The following is an 18,100-nucleotide window of genomic DNA, read 5'->3' as shown; positions in this document are numbered from 1 at the left end:
ACCCAGTAGTATGTTGGGATCTTTACAAGCATCACTTTATTTAGTATTCACAGAGTCCTAGTGAGGTGAATAGTAAAATCCTTACATTTTTACATTTGTTACATGAGGTAATAGAGGCTTAATGAGTATAGAGAACTTGACAAGTTTTTGAGCTAACAGGTGCCAGGATTTGAATCTAGGTGTGGTTTTTTTTTGACTCTTGGCAATGAACATATCTTGCTTCATCATGTTATTTGTATGTCCAATTTGAAGACGCACTTATAGAAATTAAATATCACTTATGACATTAAAATGGAAAACTGATGATTGGTGTCTGCATTTAGAGAAAGTAAATAAGATTACATTTGAGGACCAGAATGCTGACTGACTACGAGAGGACCTTGAAAAAAGACATTGTGACAACTATTAATATTATTAGGAGTTAACAATATTTTAGAAGTATGTTTACTAGATGGTGGACAGTACCTAACTGGGTCTGAGTTTAGCAGAAACTGATTGAGAATATGTTATTGAGCAAATGTCTAAATAGGAATATTGGTAGAAAGACCTGAATCTTGCACCTGGGTCAGTTTCTTAAAGTTCAGAAACTGTATGATGTACTGAAAAATGTCCAACCTTAAACCAGACGATCTTGAACCCAGTCGGGTTCGTTAACCACTGAGCCATGATGGGAACTCCATGATTTTACTAATTACTTATTCAGCTTGGGCAAGTCACTTAGCTTCTCTGAGCCTTGGTTTTCTCCTTAACAAAATCAAAATAAAAATATTTAACCCACATGAATGCTGTGAAGATTGAATGGGAATATCTGATAGTTCCTTGATTTATGTAAACGTCTAATATAGCATCTAGTTTACATTTTCTTACATAAAGGGATGCAGTGAATCTGCTTCAACTGGTTTCGGCATTTCGTAGATTACTTCATGGCAAGCAGTGATTATTTATTTATTGTGAAATAATATTTAAAAAATTTCTTTCCTTCCAAAGAGATAACCTTAAAGGTTTTTATTCTCCTGGGGCTCATAAAGAGAATTGTACTTCTTTTACACTTAAAAATGGGGGTCAAGGGGCATGACTATGGAAGCCTCTGTGTAAAGATTCTATTGGGCATTACCAGCCAAATACTATTTTTTTAGCAAGAGAGGAAAATTGGGGAGTATGGTACAGTGCGAGAATATACTTAGGCTTGCTTAAAATTGAATTTTCAACAGGACAGATCCCATTGGGTATCACCTGTTTTCTAAAAATATAAGTAAATAAAAAAATTTAAATGTTAACATAGTGAAAAACATTCACTGAGGTTCTAGCAAAACTAACCAGTCTAACAAGCTGAGCCATAGGGCTAGTAGTGGTGAAGATTGTACCTGTGGTGCTGGCTGTTGGAGAGTTTGGAGGATGAGTTCTTCAGGAAGGAGAATTTAGTGAAGATTAAAAAAAAAATCTTTTGTTGTGTCATGGCCTTTATTGCCTAAGCCTGTTGCATCACATTTTTTCTAACCTGGAAAGAAAGAATTCAAAAACCATAGTTGGAATAGTAGCTAATATTTTTAGAAGATGGGAGAAGATGTTTTTGTCAGCAGCCTTCTACATCAAGACAAATCTTACATTCCAGTAAAATGTGTTTCTAATGTGGTAATGAAATTAAAATAGCTTTTAGCCTCTTCTTACCCATCTCTGGAGATTCAAGCATTTAATAAGAACATACTTCTAAGTTTAAGGTATTGCTATTCATAAATAATATATGGCCCCTGCCCCTAGGGGTTCACAGTTCTGCTCAGGTTAAGATAGATCCAAAGGAGAGAGTGGTTACTTTCACTTCAGTTGGTCCTCAAAGGCTTTATAAAAGAGGTGATTACTAAGCTGAGCTTTGAAAAATGGACAGTTTTCCCCCAATGGTCGGGTGAGGACTGGAGAAGGACATCTAAGCAGGAGCCTGGAATAACACTGTTTTCACAGAATAGTTAAGAAGTTCAGTCTGGCTTAGGATAGAATTTGATGGTGATGGAGACGGGAAGAGTGTGACTCGAGAAAAAGGTGGAGAGAGAGGTTAAGACACAAACTCTGGAACACCGTGTACCATGGTCTGTTCCACAGGTGATGGAATTTGAAAATTTTTAGGTGGTGTGATTAGCTCTAAGCTTTGGAAAGATCCCTCCCTCACAAGTGTGGAGAATTCCTTAGTAGAAGACAAAAATTCTGAAAATAAAGAGAGCGGTTTAGAGACTCTGTCAGATAAGTACCCCAGAATGGAATTGCTGGATTATGTGGTAGTTCTATTTTAATTTTCTCAAGTATTGTTATACTGTTTTCCATAGTGGCTGCACCAATTTACATTTGCACCAGTAGTGCAGGAGGGTTCCCCTTTCTCCACAACCTCAGCAACACTTTTTACTTCTTGTCTTTTTGACGATAGCTACTCTGACAGGTGTGAAGTGACATCTCATTGTGTTCTGATTTGCATTTCCCTGATGATTAGTGATATTGAGCATATTTTCATGTACCTGTTAAACATCTGTAAGTCTTTGGAAAAATGCCTATTCAAGTCCTATGCCCATTTTTTAAAATTTATTTTTTTGTTATTTCCCCAACACACTTTTTTTTCCCACTGTACAGCATGAGACCCAGTTACACATACATGTATACCTAATTTTTTCTCCCGTTGTCATGCTGCATTGTATCTGGGTGTAGTTCTCAGTGCTCCACAGCAGGATCTCATTGTTAATCCATTCCAAGAGCAATAGTTTGCATCCGTTAACCTCAAGCTCCCAATCCCTCCCGCTCCCTCCCCCATGCCCGTTTTTAAACTGGATTGTCTGTTTTTATACCGAGTGTATGACTTCTTTACATTTTGGATATTAACCTCTTTTGGACAGATCATTTGCAAATATCTTCTTATATTCAGTAGGCAGCCTTTTCATTGTGTTGATGTTTCCGTCTCTGCAAAAGCTTTTTAGTTTGTTTAGATCCCATTTATTTATTTTTGCTTTTGTTGCTGTTGCCTTTGCCTTTGGAGACAACCCCCCTCCCCTAAATATTGCTAAGACCCATGTCGAAGAGTGTACTACATAGATGTTTTCTTCTAGGAGTTTTATGGTTTAAGGTCTCACATTTAAGGCTTTACTCCGTTTTGAGTTTGTTTTTGTGTATGGTTTAAGAAATGGTCTACTTTCATTACTAGATTTATTGCTAACTAGACCTACTGCGGTGATCCTTTTCTGATATGTACACATATTGAATAGCTATGTTGTACATCTGAAACTAATATTATATGTCAGTTAGATCTCAATTTTTAAAAGAATAATAGTTTATTATTCTTAGTAATAGGCCCTCATATAGGGAGCACATCTCAGAGAAGTGGTGCATTTAATAGTTTTATGTGCTGGTGCTAGACTGCCTGTGTTCTAACACTGGCTTTGTCCCTTGGCCGCTCTGACACTGTGGGCGGGTTACTTAGCCAGTAAGTAGTTCTTCATCTATAAAATAGGGATACTAAGAGTAACTTCCTCATAGAGTCATCAGGAATAGCTGAATTAATTAGGCCATATAAAGTACCTTAATCAGTGACCCATGCTCAGCACTCAGTAAGTAACTGTATTATTACACTCATTGATTATCATTATGTTTGGCACCCATTAGCTTATAAGACATAGACATTCTCCCACTCTGTTTTTCTGAGTCACTAATGTTGGGAATTTCTGAGAAGGTCCCCCAGAGTAGCATCCCTCTTTCTTGGCTGATTCTGAAGAAATATGGAACAAAAGTATGGACGAGTAAGAACAGCAGCCTCATGTTAATTACTGCCAGAGGCTAGCCTTGAGGAGGTAGCTTAGAGTGAGAGCTAAATGGGGCTATTAACTGAACCCCAATGAAGGCAGAATTGCCAGCAGCCAGTGAACAATGTGGTTTCCCATGTGGGAAACCCTACATGGAAGAGGAGAAAAGAACTCAGTCTCTGCAGGCTTGATCTCAAAAGGGAAGGGTGGGCTGAGCTGTTTATCCAGTTATTCCCCAGATTTACAAATCACATTCCCCGCTCTACCTTTATAGGGACTGAAAGAGCAAAGGGTTTGAGAAGAGGCCAGGAATATCCTTAGTGAGAAACTCTCTTCTCAAGAAGTTGAGGGGGTGGGGGTGGAGGTGGGGAGCGTTCTCATTACCAAAAATGTAGAATAACTTACCCCCTAGCCCACCTGCCTCCTTTAGTCCTTCCTGAAAATGATGCCTGCTGAGCAGGTTGTGAATTTCTTCTCCTCTGTTCTTTCCACTCATTCCTTTCAAATATAGTCTCCTCTTGCACTGGCTTCTCTTATGAACAAATTCTCCTGTGTCTTTAATATTTCTGTAAAGTCTCCCACCACTTTTTTCTATAATTGAAAGTTGGCTCTCCCCTCAATTGCCTGCTGTACTTGAAATAGAGTTCAGTTTTCCCATTTTCCTCACCTGGCAGTCAGTGAGAATATTCTGAATATTTAACAACTTCTATGGATGCCAAACAATTAGATTGCCAGCCATAAACTCCCAGTATGGTACCAGCAAAAACTGGCTAAACAGGAGCACTACTCCAAAGGGATAAGAGGAAAGTCAGCAGCCTCATTGCTATTTCTTCAGCATTGCTTCTCCAACTTGTCCTAGATGTGAATACATCTATTATTCTACCTTCTCACCATCTGATTCCTTCTTTCTTCTGATCTGTAGGATACTCTTCTACTTCTCTCATCGATTTGAGCAACTGACTTTTTATTCTATCATCCTTGGTGTTGATATCTATATTGATAGCTTTTTTATGTTGACTTCTCAGTTTCTTTTTATGTTATCTATAAATGCTTTGTTCTTTGTTTCTAAGCCCCATAAATCTGGCCATCCCTGGGACTCAGTTCATATCCTATGTTATCTTGGCATCCTTAGGATGATCAATCTCCAGGAGCCCAAGGGCAAATAGTTTCCAGAGCACACAGCTTATTTTACTGCATCCCACCTGGCCACGTGCATCTGAATGCCATTGGTTTTGCTGTGTTCCTTAGAGAAAAGCCCTCTGTTTTAGCAAATCAGAATTGTTCAGAACATCATCATTAAAACAATTTTCCTTCACATTGAAGTTACGGATTTTGTGAGGACCTTCCTTCAGTACCTTCTTATATGCCAGGACCATCTATATTCTAGCCTCTAATTTTATAGTATTATTGTCTCTATATAATTTATGTACATCGTACCAACAAGATTATTTAAAAATGCACATCTTCTCATATTTTCAATTTATATTTCTCCTTCTTCTTCCCAAACCCACCCATCTTTCTCCTAATCTTTAGGTGCTTAAACTCTTCTGCTTTTCAGACTTCATCAGCAACCCCTCTACCCAGCTTGGATTTCATTATAAGCCATTTCAGTAGGGTCAGGCCTTGAATTTCCTTTCCCCCGTGAACTTCCTTCCTGTCTGTTTTTCCAACTTCTGATACTCTAATGACCACACCCACTCTATCCCTGCTCTAAATTCTGGGCTTCCTAGTGTGTTGAACTAGAAAATGAAAAATGTTGACATTTCTTCCTCTATGATTTGACAGTTTCTGCTTAGAATTGGTATTGTGATTCTGAATGATTTTCTATCATATTCACCACTACCCCTAACTTTTAAAGATTTTGAGTCCTCTTATGCTCCCCAAACCTCTCCCAAATCTCCCTCTCTGCATGCAAGCTTGTTGCATTCTTTTCTAAGTATAAGGCCATCAGAGAGCTGTCCCTTCTGTGCATTCTGTATTTCAAATTGTGCTGTAATTGTGCTAAAGTTAACATTGTCATGGCAGGGAATATTTGCTATAATTTATCATTATTTTTAGAAAAGAGAGTATCTGCCAACAATCATAATAACAGCTAATATTTATTGAACCTTCCATGTACCTACACGCAATGCTTGACTTTACCTCCTTTGACCATGGTGCAGTCATTGAAACTATGTAATGATATGTAGCAAACAATACATGTACGGGTATATATTCCACTTAGATCAATTTAAGGAAGCTAATTAGTGATTTGAAACTTGAGCTAGAAGATAGGCTCATAGGAACTTTTTTTTTTGCTTTTTAGGGCCGTACCCATGGCATATGGAAGTTCCCGGGCTAGGGGCTGAATCGGAGCTACAGCTGCCAGCCTATCCCACAGCCACAATAACACAGGATCCGAGCCACATCATGGCAACACCAGATCCTTAACCCATTGAGCGAGGCCAGGGATCGAGCCTGCAACCTCACCGTTCCTTGTTGGTTTCATTTCCGCTGCGCCTCAGTGGGAACTCTGGCCCATAGGAACTTTGACAGTGTTCTTTACTCCCTACAAAACTGTGAGTTGGAAATATACTAATAAATTCAGTAACGCAAATGCCATGGCTTAAACTTTTATGTGGAATTTATATAATTTAGGATTATGTTAATTAAATATCCACTTATGAGTTTAATGATGTTTAATACAGATCCTTATTAACATATGGTTTCAAAGGCCAGTGAAATTGTCAAATCTAATGAAAATAGAGTTCAAAGATAAAATTCTGTCTTCCCTTTTATGAACCTCTTAAAGATTCGGGGCACCTTTTTCAAGGCCCTTAGAGAAGATTAACCTTTCACATCGTCATTACATCTGATGTTATCACACTTTCACAGTGTCATTGACACCGCTTGTAACCTTAGCTGGTTGATTTTGCTAAGCATATCGTAAAACACCTAAAATCTTCTTTTATCAGGTCTCATAGAGGAAGATTCTACAGGCCTCCTTTTTTCCCTCTGGCTTGGTGCTTTGCTATAGAATTTTCAGCAATGATGGAAAAATTCTATATCTGCACTGTCAGTACAGTAGCAACTGGCCGTATGTGGCATGTTGAGCAGTTGCTAGTGCAACTGATGAACCGATTTTCACATTTTACTTATTTTAGTTAAATTAAACTTTAAATTGAAATAGCCACGTGTGGCTGTTGGCTACAGCTTTGGTGTTCTTTTCAGAACAGACTGGATTCTGAAGACTCCACTTTTTTTTTCTCCTGGTTGGTCTTCATTTTTTTTCTGGGAACAGGGATAATCTATCCCCTTTTAATGTTACTGATTATTCTTGGGCTCATGAAGATATTTTCTTTCATTGTAACTCAGTTTATCATCTATGGGTTTTACCATCAACTGAAAAGAAGTTTATTTGTAGTAAGAATGTCAAAGTGGGTATTTAATTCTCTGCATTCCTTCCATGGTAGGGGATAGTGTATCTTTGTTCCTCTTAATTTAAGTCATCAAATTCTTTGGCAGCCCCACGACTTTCCAAATGTATCTTTACTTGTCTACAAATATATCTGAGCAGTTTCCATCTGCCCTCTTAAATGTTGCCCATGATGAAAGCAGTGTAGTGGAAAGAGCTTAGAACTTAGTGTGGATTCCAAATTCTCACCATGGCTTCCTGAGCAAGCTTCCTCATTTTCTGAGCTCTAGATGCCTCTGAGAGTTGTTATGTGGTTTCCTATCTCTGAGTATGTTTGTATTTGGTTTATTTGCCTTTCTCCTAACTTGATCCTAGAACCTTCTATTTCTGAAACAGTATAGTGCCTGATAACAGAGTGAGTGTTCCACAGATGTTTGTGTTTTTTTGAAAAAAAAAAAAAAAAAAGAAAAACTGTGTTTTATTTTAATAAATGCCCCTCTTACTCACTCACACTGTTTGCTCTCTCTTTTTGTATCTGTACACTGAGAGAAGGAATAAAAACTTTGAAGAAATATTGAAAGGTAGAGGGTTTGGTGACTTAATAGACAGGTTTAGGTTTTAATACTTAGTTTCTCCATAGTTCCTTTCCTACTATATTTAAATGATGAAGTACCATTTTATGGATGTTTACCTTCTAACAAGTTTTCATGTTATGTTTTTAAAAGTAACTGATCACTTAAAATTGTTGAGAGTTGTAAAAGAGATGATTCAATCTAAAAAGAAGTAACTTGTGCAAAGCATTCTCTGTAGTAGACTCCCCCACATTAATGATACATTCAATAAAAATATGTATTGCTTTGCATATGTCAGGTTCCCAGAGAATGAACTGAAGCAGTTGTGAGGGTAATAAGTCAATTATCCAAAAAATGTGAGTGCCCAAAGATTTGTGTTAGATAAAGAAATGTTTTAAGTGAAACTTCTGAAAACATGATTGATGACTGGTTATCTGTAGTCTTGGCAAAATGTAAGATTTAGAATGTTTAAAGTAAAATTGAAAAAGTACAACTACACCAAACACAAATGTAAGGTTTCTTTTTTGCAAAGCATTCAACCCAGTGCCTAAGAAAAGGCTTTCATCTTGAAAGATGAAAGAATTAAATTGAAACTAGGACACTGAAGGCTACTACGGAAGCATGCATTTATTTGGGCATATGGTAGTAATCCACTAAACACATATTTATAATCTATTGGAGAATAACCAGAACAGATTTTCCAGGCAAAGGTTCTGCCAGATCAGCTTGCTTTGTACTATGGAAAAAGAAAGATGCAGAGAAGTGCATTGACCAGTTATCTTTTTATTTCAAAGTCACTTCAGTATCTCAAAGTATTGCCTTCATCCTTATAAATAATTCTTTAGGTGCTAAATCCCATAGATTTCCATAATCAATTTCATTATTTCTGTGCAGTCAAAAAGTTAATTGCATTGGAAAAGACATTTGCATGCTCTTCAATACAAGAGTGTATAACTGGATTTCGAAGGAATATAATGTCTGGTTTACTTATTGATTAAAAAGTTAAACTACAGACATTGAAGATGTAGGATCAAGTAATCTAAAATAAGAGGTTGGGGTGTGCATAAGTGTTTTGTCCACAAAGACCCTCAAGCACTTCTTGATTAACTAAGGACTTTTGATTTCTAGCTGCCATTTTTTTCTTGAATTAAAAAACACTGGAAAGAATTTGTAACAACTCTGTCAAATATACTTAGGGGAAAATGGTTTGTAACTGGCAGAGAAAATGTTCGTTAGTATTATTGAAATTACTTAGTTATGTTCTATGCCAAGTAAAATTATTGTTTATCAGAAATAGGTAATTAACATATTTGGCCTAAAATGAATCAAATATGAACACAGAAAAGCTGGCCCTCAAACAGAATCAGGATCTCATTAAAGCACACATTTGTAAAATGAGGTCAATCATTGCACCTGTAGAATGAATGGAAAAGATTTTAATGCAAGAGAATAAAATAAATTTTTTCATCGTAAATTGTCAAGGAACTGTGAGATACATAAGATTTTCTGTAGTTATAATTTTTTATTATTTCATAGCCAACATTTGTGAATAAGACATAAAATTGTAAAGTTTGAATAGCTTGCTCTATATTGACCACTGACAATGGAACTACATTCAAGTGGACAGCAGGACAGGTGGCCTTTTTTATGTCACTGAATGGAGGTTAATAGACTTTAGAGATATGCAGAACTCCCCCCCTTTTTTTTTTCTTTTTAGCCAAGAATATTAGCCAATAGACTACAGTCATATTTTATGAATTAGAGATGAACTAGAACTTTTTTTTTTGGCTGTGCCCAGAGCAAACAGAAATCCCCAGCCCAGGGATCGGACCCGCACCAAAGCAGTGACCCTAGCTAGCCACAGCAGTGACAGTGCTAGATCCTTGACTGCTGAGCCACTAGGAAACTCCCACTATGAACTTTTAAACAAAGACGTATGATATTGTTGAATATCCACTGCAGAGAGTACCTCCTATGTAATCAATGGGGAAATATTTGTTTGGGTTAACCATGGCAGAGCTATTAGCTTGGAGAGAGAGGCTCAAGTGGATGAGATGTCCAAAAAGGAAATTTACTGATGGATCTGAGGGACAGTGGTGGCTATACTTAGTTGTTTCATTTACTCAGTAAAGGAGCAGTTTTGTGGAAGTGCGATCATAAGCCAAGGTTAAGGTGAAAGTTGTTTTATGAAAGGATATGAAACATGGTCAACAGAAGTTTCTTATACCTAAGGTTGCCCCAAATGAGTCGTCTTTGTCTTTACTATCATAAATCTTTAGTCTTTGGAAGCTGTTGTGTAACAAGGCTTACGCCTGTCTCCATCAGCCCTGCTCCCTTACCCTGAAAGGTCATGGACAGTCAAGATAATTCCATTTCATGCAGTTTAACGTGTCCACATTCATGGTCTGTCCACTGGGGAGATGAACAATTGAGGAAACACTGATTCCTTGGTCTTTCGAGTTGTTTTTGACTGGTTCTTCTTTTCAAGTCCAACTCGTGGGAGTGGGCTTGAGGTTGTATAAATGAACTTTCTCCAACGCTCTAACAGGAGTAACTGGCAAATGTGTCTTTTATTTACATTTCTGTTCTCAAAGGCTTCCATTCTTATCGAAGCCTTCATCTCATAAAAATATATTTCCTAAACATAGTTCCCTAATTATGAAATTCATAGTTTAAGAATCTGAAGGTACTTTTCTGTGCCCCAAACAGAAGTTATTATTGAAACAAAGACCTCTTCTTTGAATCGGAGTATATGGTTCTGTAATGATAATTTTTGCTCAGTTGTTTTCTATTCACAGTGGATATTTGTCACTGGACATCATTCAGCCATAAGCTACATAATATTCTATCCAAGTAATGTCTTGTTTTTCAAATTTTTGAGGTAAATGTTAGCGATAACTGCTTTCAGCAATTTATTTGAGTATAAGAGAAATCAAGACATTAGTCATCCCATCAAATCAGCTTTTTTAGAAAGAAAAATAATATGAGCCTGTTGTAAATACTCAATTAGTACAACTATATATGAAAATTAAGTGTTTATTGTATTCTCAGCAGTAACCACATTTGGTATGTTATCTTTCTATTTTATATGCATATAACTTCTTTCTCCTCTCTATCCCTCTCTTCACATATATAAATGAAATAAGAAAAAATGCATTGAATGTGCATCTATATACTGTACATAAACTATTGAGACTTTCTTAAATAATTTCACATCACATCATGGACATTCATCTTGAAATCCTCCGATTGATGCCTTTGTGCTGTGTATGTTTTAACTTTTGACAGATATTACCAACATACCCTCTGCATATTCTAGCTTATTCAAAATTGGTTTCTTACAGGAAATATATATTACTTTTACAAATTGCCAGCTTCTTTCTTAGTGTGAGTGTTACTTGATCATGCAGGTTTATGAAGCTAAAGAATAGGGTGTAAGTTTTGGGATGCATTTCAAACATCTAAGTGTGGTCAGCATTCTCTTTCAACAGGGCCCACTTGGAGGCCAGTGCTGAGAAGTGGAACAGGTTGCTGGCATCTTTAGAAGAACTGATCAAATGGCTGAATATGAAAGATGAAGAGCTTAAGAAACAGATGCCCATTGGAGGGGATGTCCCAGCCTTACAGCTCCAATATGATCATTGTAAAGTGAGTTGACTACATATGGTGGGGATCTTTTTAAATTGATTTTGATTTTGGTGAAGTAAATACTCAGAGTAAATATGTGAGTGGATCCAATTATGACAGGTTCCCCCCACCCCAACTGCCACCTCCCTGTTTTTAATTATCAGTATTTAGGCATTTTATTTAAATTGCATGCATTGCTCCATTTGTTTCAAATTAAGTTTTCTCTTCATAGTTGAAGATTTTTCAAATGTCTCAGGTCTCTAAAGCATAATATTGCTTTTAACTGATCATGAAATTTATCTGTTCCTAGTAGATTTTAAAATATTATTATGTTGTATTGGAGAAACATTTTACTTTATCTTAAATTCAGAAGTTATAGAGTCATAAAGAATCACAAATTATCTTGCTATTGAAATATTTCACTATTAAATGAAAGTGGAAAAAAATAAGAACCTAGAGTAGTAGGAAAATAGAATAGATTTAAGTCTTAAAGCAAATGAAGACCATTGTATTTAAGATCATTTTTTATGTTTGTCTTTTTTTTTTGTCTGAACTTTACCCTTTTTTGTTACATTTTTGTTCTGCTCAAATCTCTGGCTCTATGCAAATTTATACTTTTACTCTGAAAAGCAGGTATGCTAAGTGTGATCAACTGACATGTTAATTCTTACATCCTTGTATTATTTAAATTCCCTGCCTCATTAACTTTCTACTCATTTGTTTGATCTCTTTATATCCATTTTTCTCTTTATACCCATTTTTCATGTATCACATATCACCTTGTTTTGTTTTATTTTTTTTTCTCTTCACATGTAAGGCAAGTTCTTATTCTTAATCTGTACATTTTAATGTGATATTAGAACTCTGTTCCCATTTTAAAAGTGACAAACATTAACACATGCTTTTTCTAAAGGAGGATGTCATCTATGTAATAAGTTGCTTCAGTGCAAAACGAGAAGACCTTAAACCTTATTTTATTTTGAACACTTGGACCCAGCTATTCAAGTTACCATTTGGGTAAATTTTTTCTTTCTACTTGAAAAGAAAATATGAAAAAAAGAAAGAAAAAGAGGCTATGATAGACAAATAGCTCTAAGATTAAAATCAAAAAGGAAGACACGGTTGCTATATAATATACAAAAATTAATAATAGTGATAGAAGATTTAAAATTACTGATTTAAGAAAATCACATTTCTCCTTACTTTTTTCACCTTTCCCTTCTATTAATTATTCATATACTCTTTTGGGGGATTCAGGTATTAGTGATGAAATAGAATAATACAAAGCTATTCTAATAGAAATGCTTTGTTAAGAATCAAATGTGCCTGTGACTGTATGTTACTATTTTGATCAAAACTGAAAAGTTTTAAAATTTTTACTTTTATGGAAGTATGGTTGATTTACAATATCATGTTAGTTTCAGGCATACAGCATAGTGATTCATATATATATATATTCTTTATATATATATTCTTTATATATATATATACACACATACATATATATATATTCTTTTTCAGAATCTTTTCCTTTATAGGTTATTACAGAATTTTGAATATAGTTCCTTGTGATATACAGTAAGTGCTTGTTGGTTATCTATTTTATGTATAGTAGTGTATATTGTTAATTCCAACTTCTAATTTATTCCTCCCCCACCCCCTTTCCCCTTTGGTAGCATACGTTTATAAAACTGAAATCTAGAGGTAATAAAATGACTCTAGATTTTAAACTGAAATCTAGAGGTAATAAAATGACTCTAACCCCTCCTCCCACCAAGGTTACCCTATTTTAGATTGTGTTTTATTCTGTCTCAGGGCACAGTTGCTCTGCTTCAGCCCTTTGGACCTGGGTGTTTAGATGATGAAGATAATATTGATAATGATGTGATGCTAATATCATTTCACTTATCCAGCAAGTATCTGAGTGCCTAATATGCACCAGGCACTACTCTAGGCACTGGTGAATCAACAAATGAACTTAACAAAGTTCTTGCCTGAGTAGTGATGCAGATACCAGACCAATAAGCAATAAATATATAATACTCCTCATGGTAATAAGTGCCATGAAAAGAAGTAAAGCAAGGTCAAGGAGAGCGAGAGGGAGCATATAGGCAGCCGAGGTGCTATTTTAAGTGAAGAAGATTAGGAAAGTGCCATAATTAGGATGATTTTCAAATAGAGCCTAAAGTAAATAAGGCAGTAAGTCCTGCTATTCACTGGGGTAGAAATCTTAGGGAAAGAGGGACGGAAAGACACAGGCCATAAAGGCTGCAATATTCTGGACATATCTGGGGAGTAATACAGACACTAGTATGGTGGAGACAGTTTAGCCAAATAGATAAGCGAGGTGAGGTTTGGGGTGGGGATGGGTGGAAAGGGTTCAGATCACATAGGTCCTTGAAAGCCCTCTGTAAGGGCTTTGGTTTTTCCTCTACATGAGATGGGAGGCCATAGAAGGTTTTGATAATTATAGTGCTGTGATCTGATATATAATCACTATTGGTTAAATTATGAAGCAGATATAGAGGAGTTTAGGAATATATTTCAGTAATCCATGTAGGGGATGGTAATGACTTGGACAAGGACAGCACGGTGGAGGTAGTAAGAAGTTACTGGTTTCTGAATATATTTGGAAATAACAACAGGGTTTGCTTATGAGAGACAGAAGTGTTATAGTGTCAGGAGTCAGAGTTTTTTGGACAAAGCAAACAGAAGAATGGAAGTATCATTCAGAGAGATGTGGAAGCTGCTGGATGAGCAGTCTGGGGAGGAAATTTAAGAGGGTTTTTTTTGACATTTTACACTTAAGATGCTTATTAGGCAGTTGCATATACAAGTCTAATGTGGAGAGAAAGGTCAGGGCTAGATCAAAATTACTGGCATATATTTTAGCCATGGAATTGGATGAGATAATGTAGGGAGTCAAAAATTCCAAGGTAGGAGTTGAACTCCAGCCTTGCCAGTTTTCTAAGCTAAATTCTCTAATTTATCCTCAATCTTTTCTTAAAATCAAAATCCATTTGAGTGTGCATGTAGTTTTTCTGTGTTTCAGACAAGATTTTTCTTTCCTGTGTTCTCAGAGATACCTTCCCCCACAGCCATCAGATTTTTTTTTTTTTTAAATCAGGAGAAAGTGTGTGTGTGTGTGTGTGTGTGTGTGTGTGTGTGTGTGTGCGCGCGCGCACATCAGTCCCCTTATTTATAGCTGAAGAGAATGAGAAGCATATGGTTTAAGGAGATCTGAGTTTTTCTCCTTCTTCCCTCACTTTCAGCAAATGCTTATCGTTTACTTAGTGTGTGTCTGGCAGTTTCTAAGACACCAGAAAGACAGTGGTATAGAAAACAGACGTAGGCACTGTCTGCATGGAGCTTACCGTTAGGGAGAGCCTGTGTTTGTCCTTCTCAAACTTATAGTTCTTTTGTCTTCTCCGTGCTATGAGAATTCACTGCCGGCAGGGTTTGTAGCTGAGCTGTAAACTGCACATCACTATCCCACATCTCTGGTTGTCTGTCTACCATCCATTTCTCTAACCCCCAACCTTGGTCCATTGGTTACAGTTCAGGTATGTTTTCAGTTCACGTGCACATTTAATACCAGTCTTTTTTTCCTTAAGGGATTACATAATTCTGTTCAATTATAACATTGTGATTAGCTTTAAACAGAACATAAAATAATTTTATACTGTATTTTCACAGACATAGCATTAAATTTAGCATTTAGCCTTTTCTTTTAGTTTTTTCTGTTATTACAAACTCTGTAATTTTTTTCTGACACTGCTATTTTAGATCTTTAATTATCAGAATATAGTTTTAAAAATCCTTTGAATTTTAAAGAACTCTTGCCCTGTGATTTAAAAGTACATAGTTAAAAATGTCAAACTCAGTCCTTTAATGGCTCATACTAATATTAGGCAAGATTTTTTAGTCTCTAAAACTTCTCCGTAGAGGAGTTCCTGTTGTGGCTCAGCAGATTAAAAACCTGACTAGTATCCATGAGGATGTGGGTTAGATCCCTGGCCTTACTCAGTGGGTTAAGGATCCAGCGTTGCTGCAAACTGTAGCGTAGGTTGCAGATGCAGCTCAGATCTGGTGTTGCCATGGCTGGTGTAGGCCAGCAGCTGTAGTTCTGATTCGACCCCTAGTCTGGGAACTTCCATTTGCTGCAGTTGCAGCCCTAATAAGTAAGTAAGTAAGTAAGTAATAAATAAATAAATAAATAAGATAGGAGTTCCTATCGTGGTGCAGTGGAAACAAATCTGACCGGGAACCATGAGGTTGCAGGTTCAATCCCTGGCCTCGCTCAGTGGGTTAAGGATCCAGTGTTTCTGTGAGTTGTGGTGTAGGTTCACAGGCGTGGCTTGGATCTGGTGTTGCTGTGGCTGTGGCATAGGCCCGTACTACAGCTCCAATTGGACCCCTAGCCTGGGAACCTTCATGTGCCTCGGGTGCAGCCCTAAAGAAAATAAATAAATAAATAAGTTAAATAAATAAATAAATAAAATAAAATTTCCCCATGGAAAGACCTTGATTTGAATTCTAACTCCTCTCATTTTACAGGTAGCTGTCTAAATTACTTTATTTAGAACCACACAGTACTATTTAGGGAGTAGAATTAACTTGACATAATCTCTCCATGCTAAATTAGAATGTCTTGAGATTACCCGATGGAATTTTCTTTTAAATAAGAGATGAAGAAATTTAACACTGGCTTGTTAATTATTCCAGGAGATGTGATCTCCTAAATGCAAGTCTTGAATGTCATTGTATACAAGTCTTTTAAAGATCAGTATAGACAGTGATACCATATGTCCTTCTGTTATGGACAAGACAAATACACATCCACCAGATGCATCTAAAAACCACCTGTGCTGATGTTACACTTAATTAGCACTTAAGTTTTACATTAAAATTTCCAATGACATTATTTATGTACAAAATAAAAACAAAGCTGTGCTTAGTCCCTAGGTGGATGTGGGCTTACTACATTCTAGAAAACTGTCAGGGAACTCAAAAGTTGCTTCTAGTGATGCCAAGGAGTTATATGAAGAATTTGAAGAAAGTAAATATGAGTAGATATCTATTTCACCTATATCCTCAGCAGTTTTTGTATTCAAGTATGCTGAAAAACTTGTCTTTAACTCGTCTCATTTGGGTAGTGGTGTATTATTTCTATCCTGAGGTGCCTCATGTTGGGCCTCTCTGTACAAAGTTATTGAACCTAGTACATGGGCTTAGGTAGACCTGATTTCGATCCCCACCCACTCCACACACCAGCCCTATGATCTAGGCTTTGGTATTGTCCAATCTCTTCCATTTCCGACCATCACTGTATATATAAACCACTTAGCAAAGTCGCAGGTGTTCAATAGTTCAGTAGTAGCAATTGTTCAAATAATGAGTGTTCAATAAGCCATAGTTATTGGGGTTATTCTTTCAGGTAGGACTTACATTCGATAGTGCATTTTAAATTTTAGTTGCTCTATATCTACATTTTCTTATTTTTCCTTAGTGTTTGGGCACTGTAAGTTTTGGTGTCATAACATACACTTACTATTTTAGCCTGTTGGTCTCTTAAAGAAACTTAGACTCCTCAAGAAATTGAAAGAAAACATTGAAACAACAATATTTTTAAGAATTAATATGGGATAAGGTATGAGCCTAGAGACTGGAAGGTGATTTATTTCTTGCTCTTAATGAAAGAAAACAGTTTATCATGGAAAGGCCAAGCTCGTAAGACATATCTGCATGCACTGCCTTTAGTTAACTTATTAAAGGTTAATAGGCAAATTATATATGTTTAACCATGAGTCTCATTACCTTCAGAGTCAATATTTGAATGTTACCATAATTTATAAGTAAAACAACACAAATAATATACATTATCTTGCATTTGCATAACTTTACACTGAGTCCAGTCTTGTTTCACCATCACAGATGGTAGGGACTGTGATAGCTCAGATCAGTGTATTCAGTCATCTCAGATATATAGACATTGGTTTACAGGAACTTATATATTCTCAAAGTTTTCCAAGTCCCACATGTATTTCTTTTTTTTTTTTTTTTTTGGCTTTTTGGCTTTTTGCCATTTCTAGGGCCGCTTCCAGGGCATATGGAGGTTCCTAGGCTAGGGGTCCAATCGGAGCTGTGGCTGCCAGCCTTCGCCAGAGCCACAGCAATGTGGGGGATCTGAGCCACGTCTGCTACCTACACCACAGCTCACAGCAATGCTGGATCCTTAACCCACTGAGCGAGGCCAGGGATTGAACCCGCAACCTCATGGTTCCTAGTCGGATTTGTTAACCTCTGAGCCACGACGGGAACTCCCCCACATGTATTTCTATGTTCTAGTCCTTTAAATTGCATCAGCGATTTAATTACACTTTTTCGTAATGGTTCTTTGACAATGGCACAATCTCTTCCTCATCCATCCATCCATCCATCCATCCATTTATCCATCCACCTTCACTTTTAATGGAATGACTTGCATGTTGAAATTGATGCTGAACACACAAAGGGCAGTAAGTCACAGACTTTCCTAAGTGACATATTTTAGTCATTCCTATATCCAAATGCTCTATCTTATGGCTATATCCAGAAAGAATAATGACACATTTAAATGTTTAGGTGATGGCTCTGAGACTTCAGTTAAAATGGTGCTGTAAGGTCATGCTTCCAAGTACCTCATCCACTTAGACACCTAGCAATTACAGACAAAATGTAAAAAACAGAAAACC

At 36.6% G+C, this 18,100-nt stretch overlaps 1 protein-coding gene across 16 annotated transcripts in view; it reads left to right on the top strand.

Annotated features, from left to right (window-relative positions):
• UTRN (utrophin) overlaps positions 1-18,100 on the top strand; it is a 533,664-nt gene that overhangs the window by 377,324 nt on the left and 138,240 nt on the right. For all 16 annotated transcript variants that reach the window (XM_021072273.1, XM_021072283.1, XM_021072259.1 and 13 more), the window contains one exon: positions 11,231-11,387. In XM_021072273.1, the coding sequence (XP_020927932.1) occupies positions 11,231-11,387 (157 nt within the window). The remainder of the gene's footprint in view (positions 1-11,230; positions 11,388-18,100) is intronic.

The sequence above is a fragment of the Sus scrofa genome, chromosome 1 (assembly GCF_000003025.6).
Source record: "Sus scrofa isolate TJ Tabasco breed Duroc chromosome 1, Sscrofa11.1, whole genome shotgun sequence".
Classification (NCBI taxonomy): Eukaryota; Metazoa; Chordata; class Mammalia; order Artiodactyla; family Suidae; genus Sus; species Sus scrofa.
Note: the sequence above shows the minus strand (reverse complement) of the source record. Positions and strands in the feature narration are given on the sequence as shown.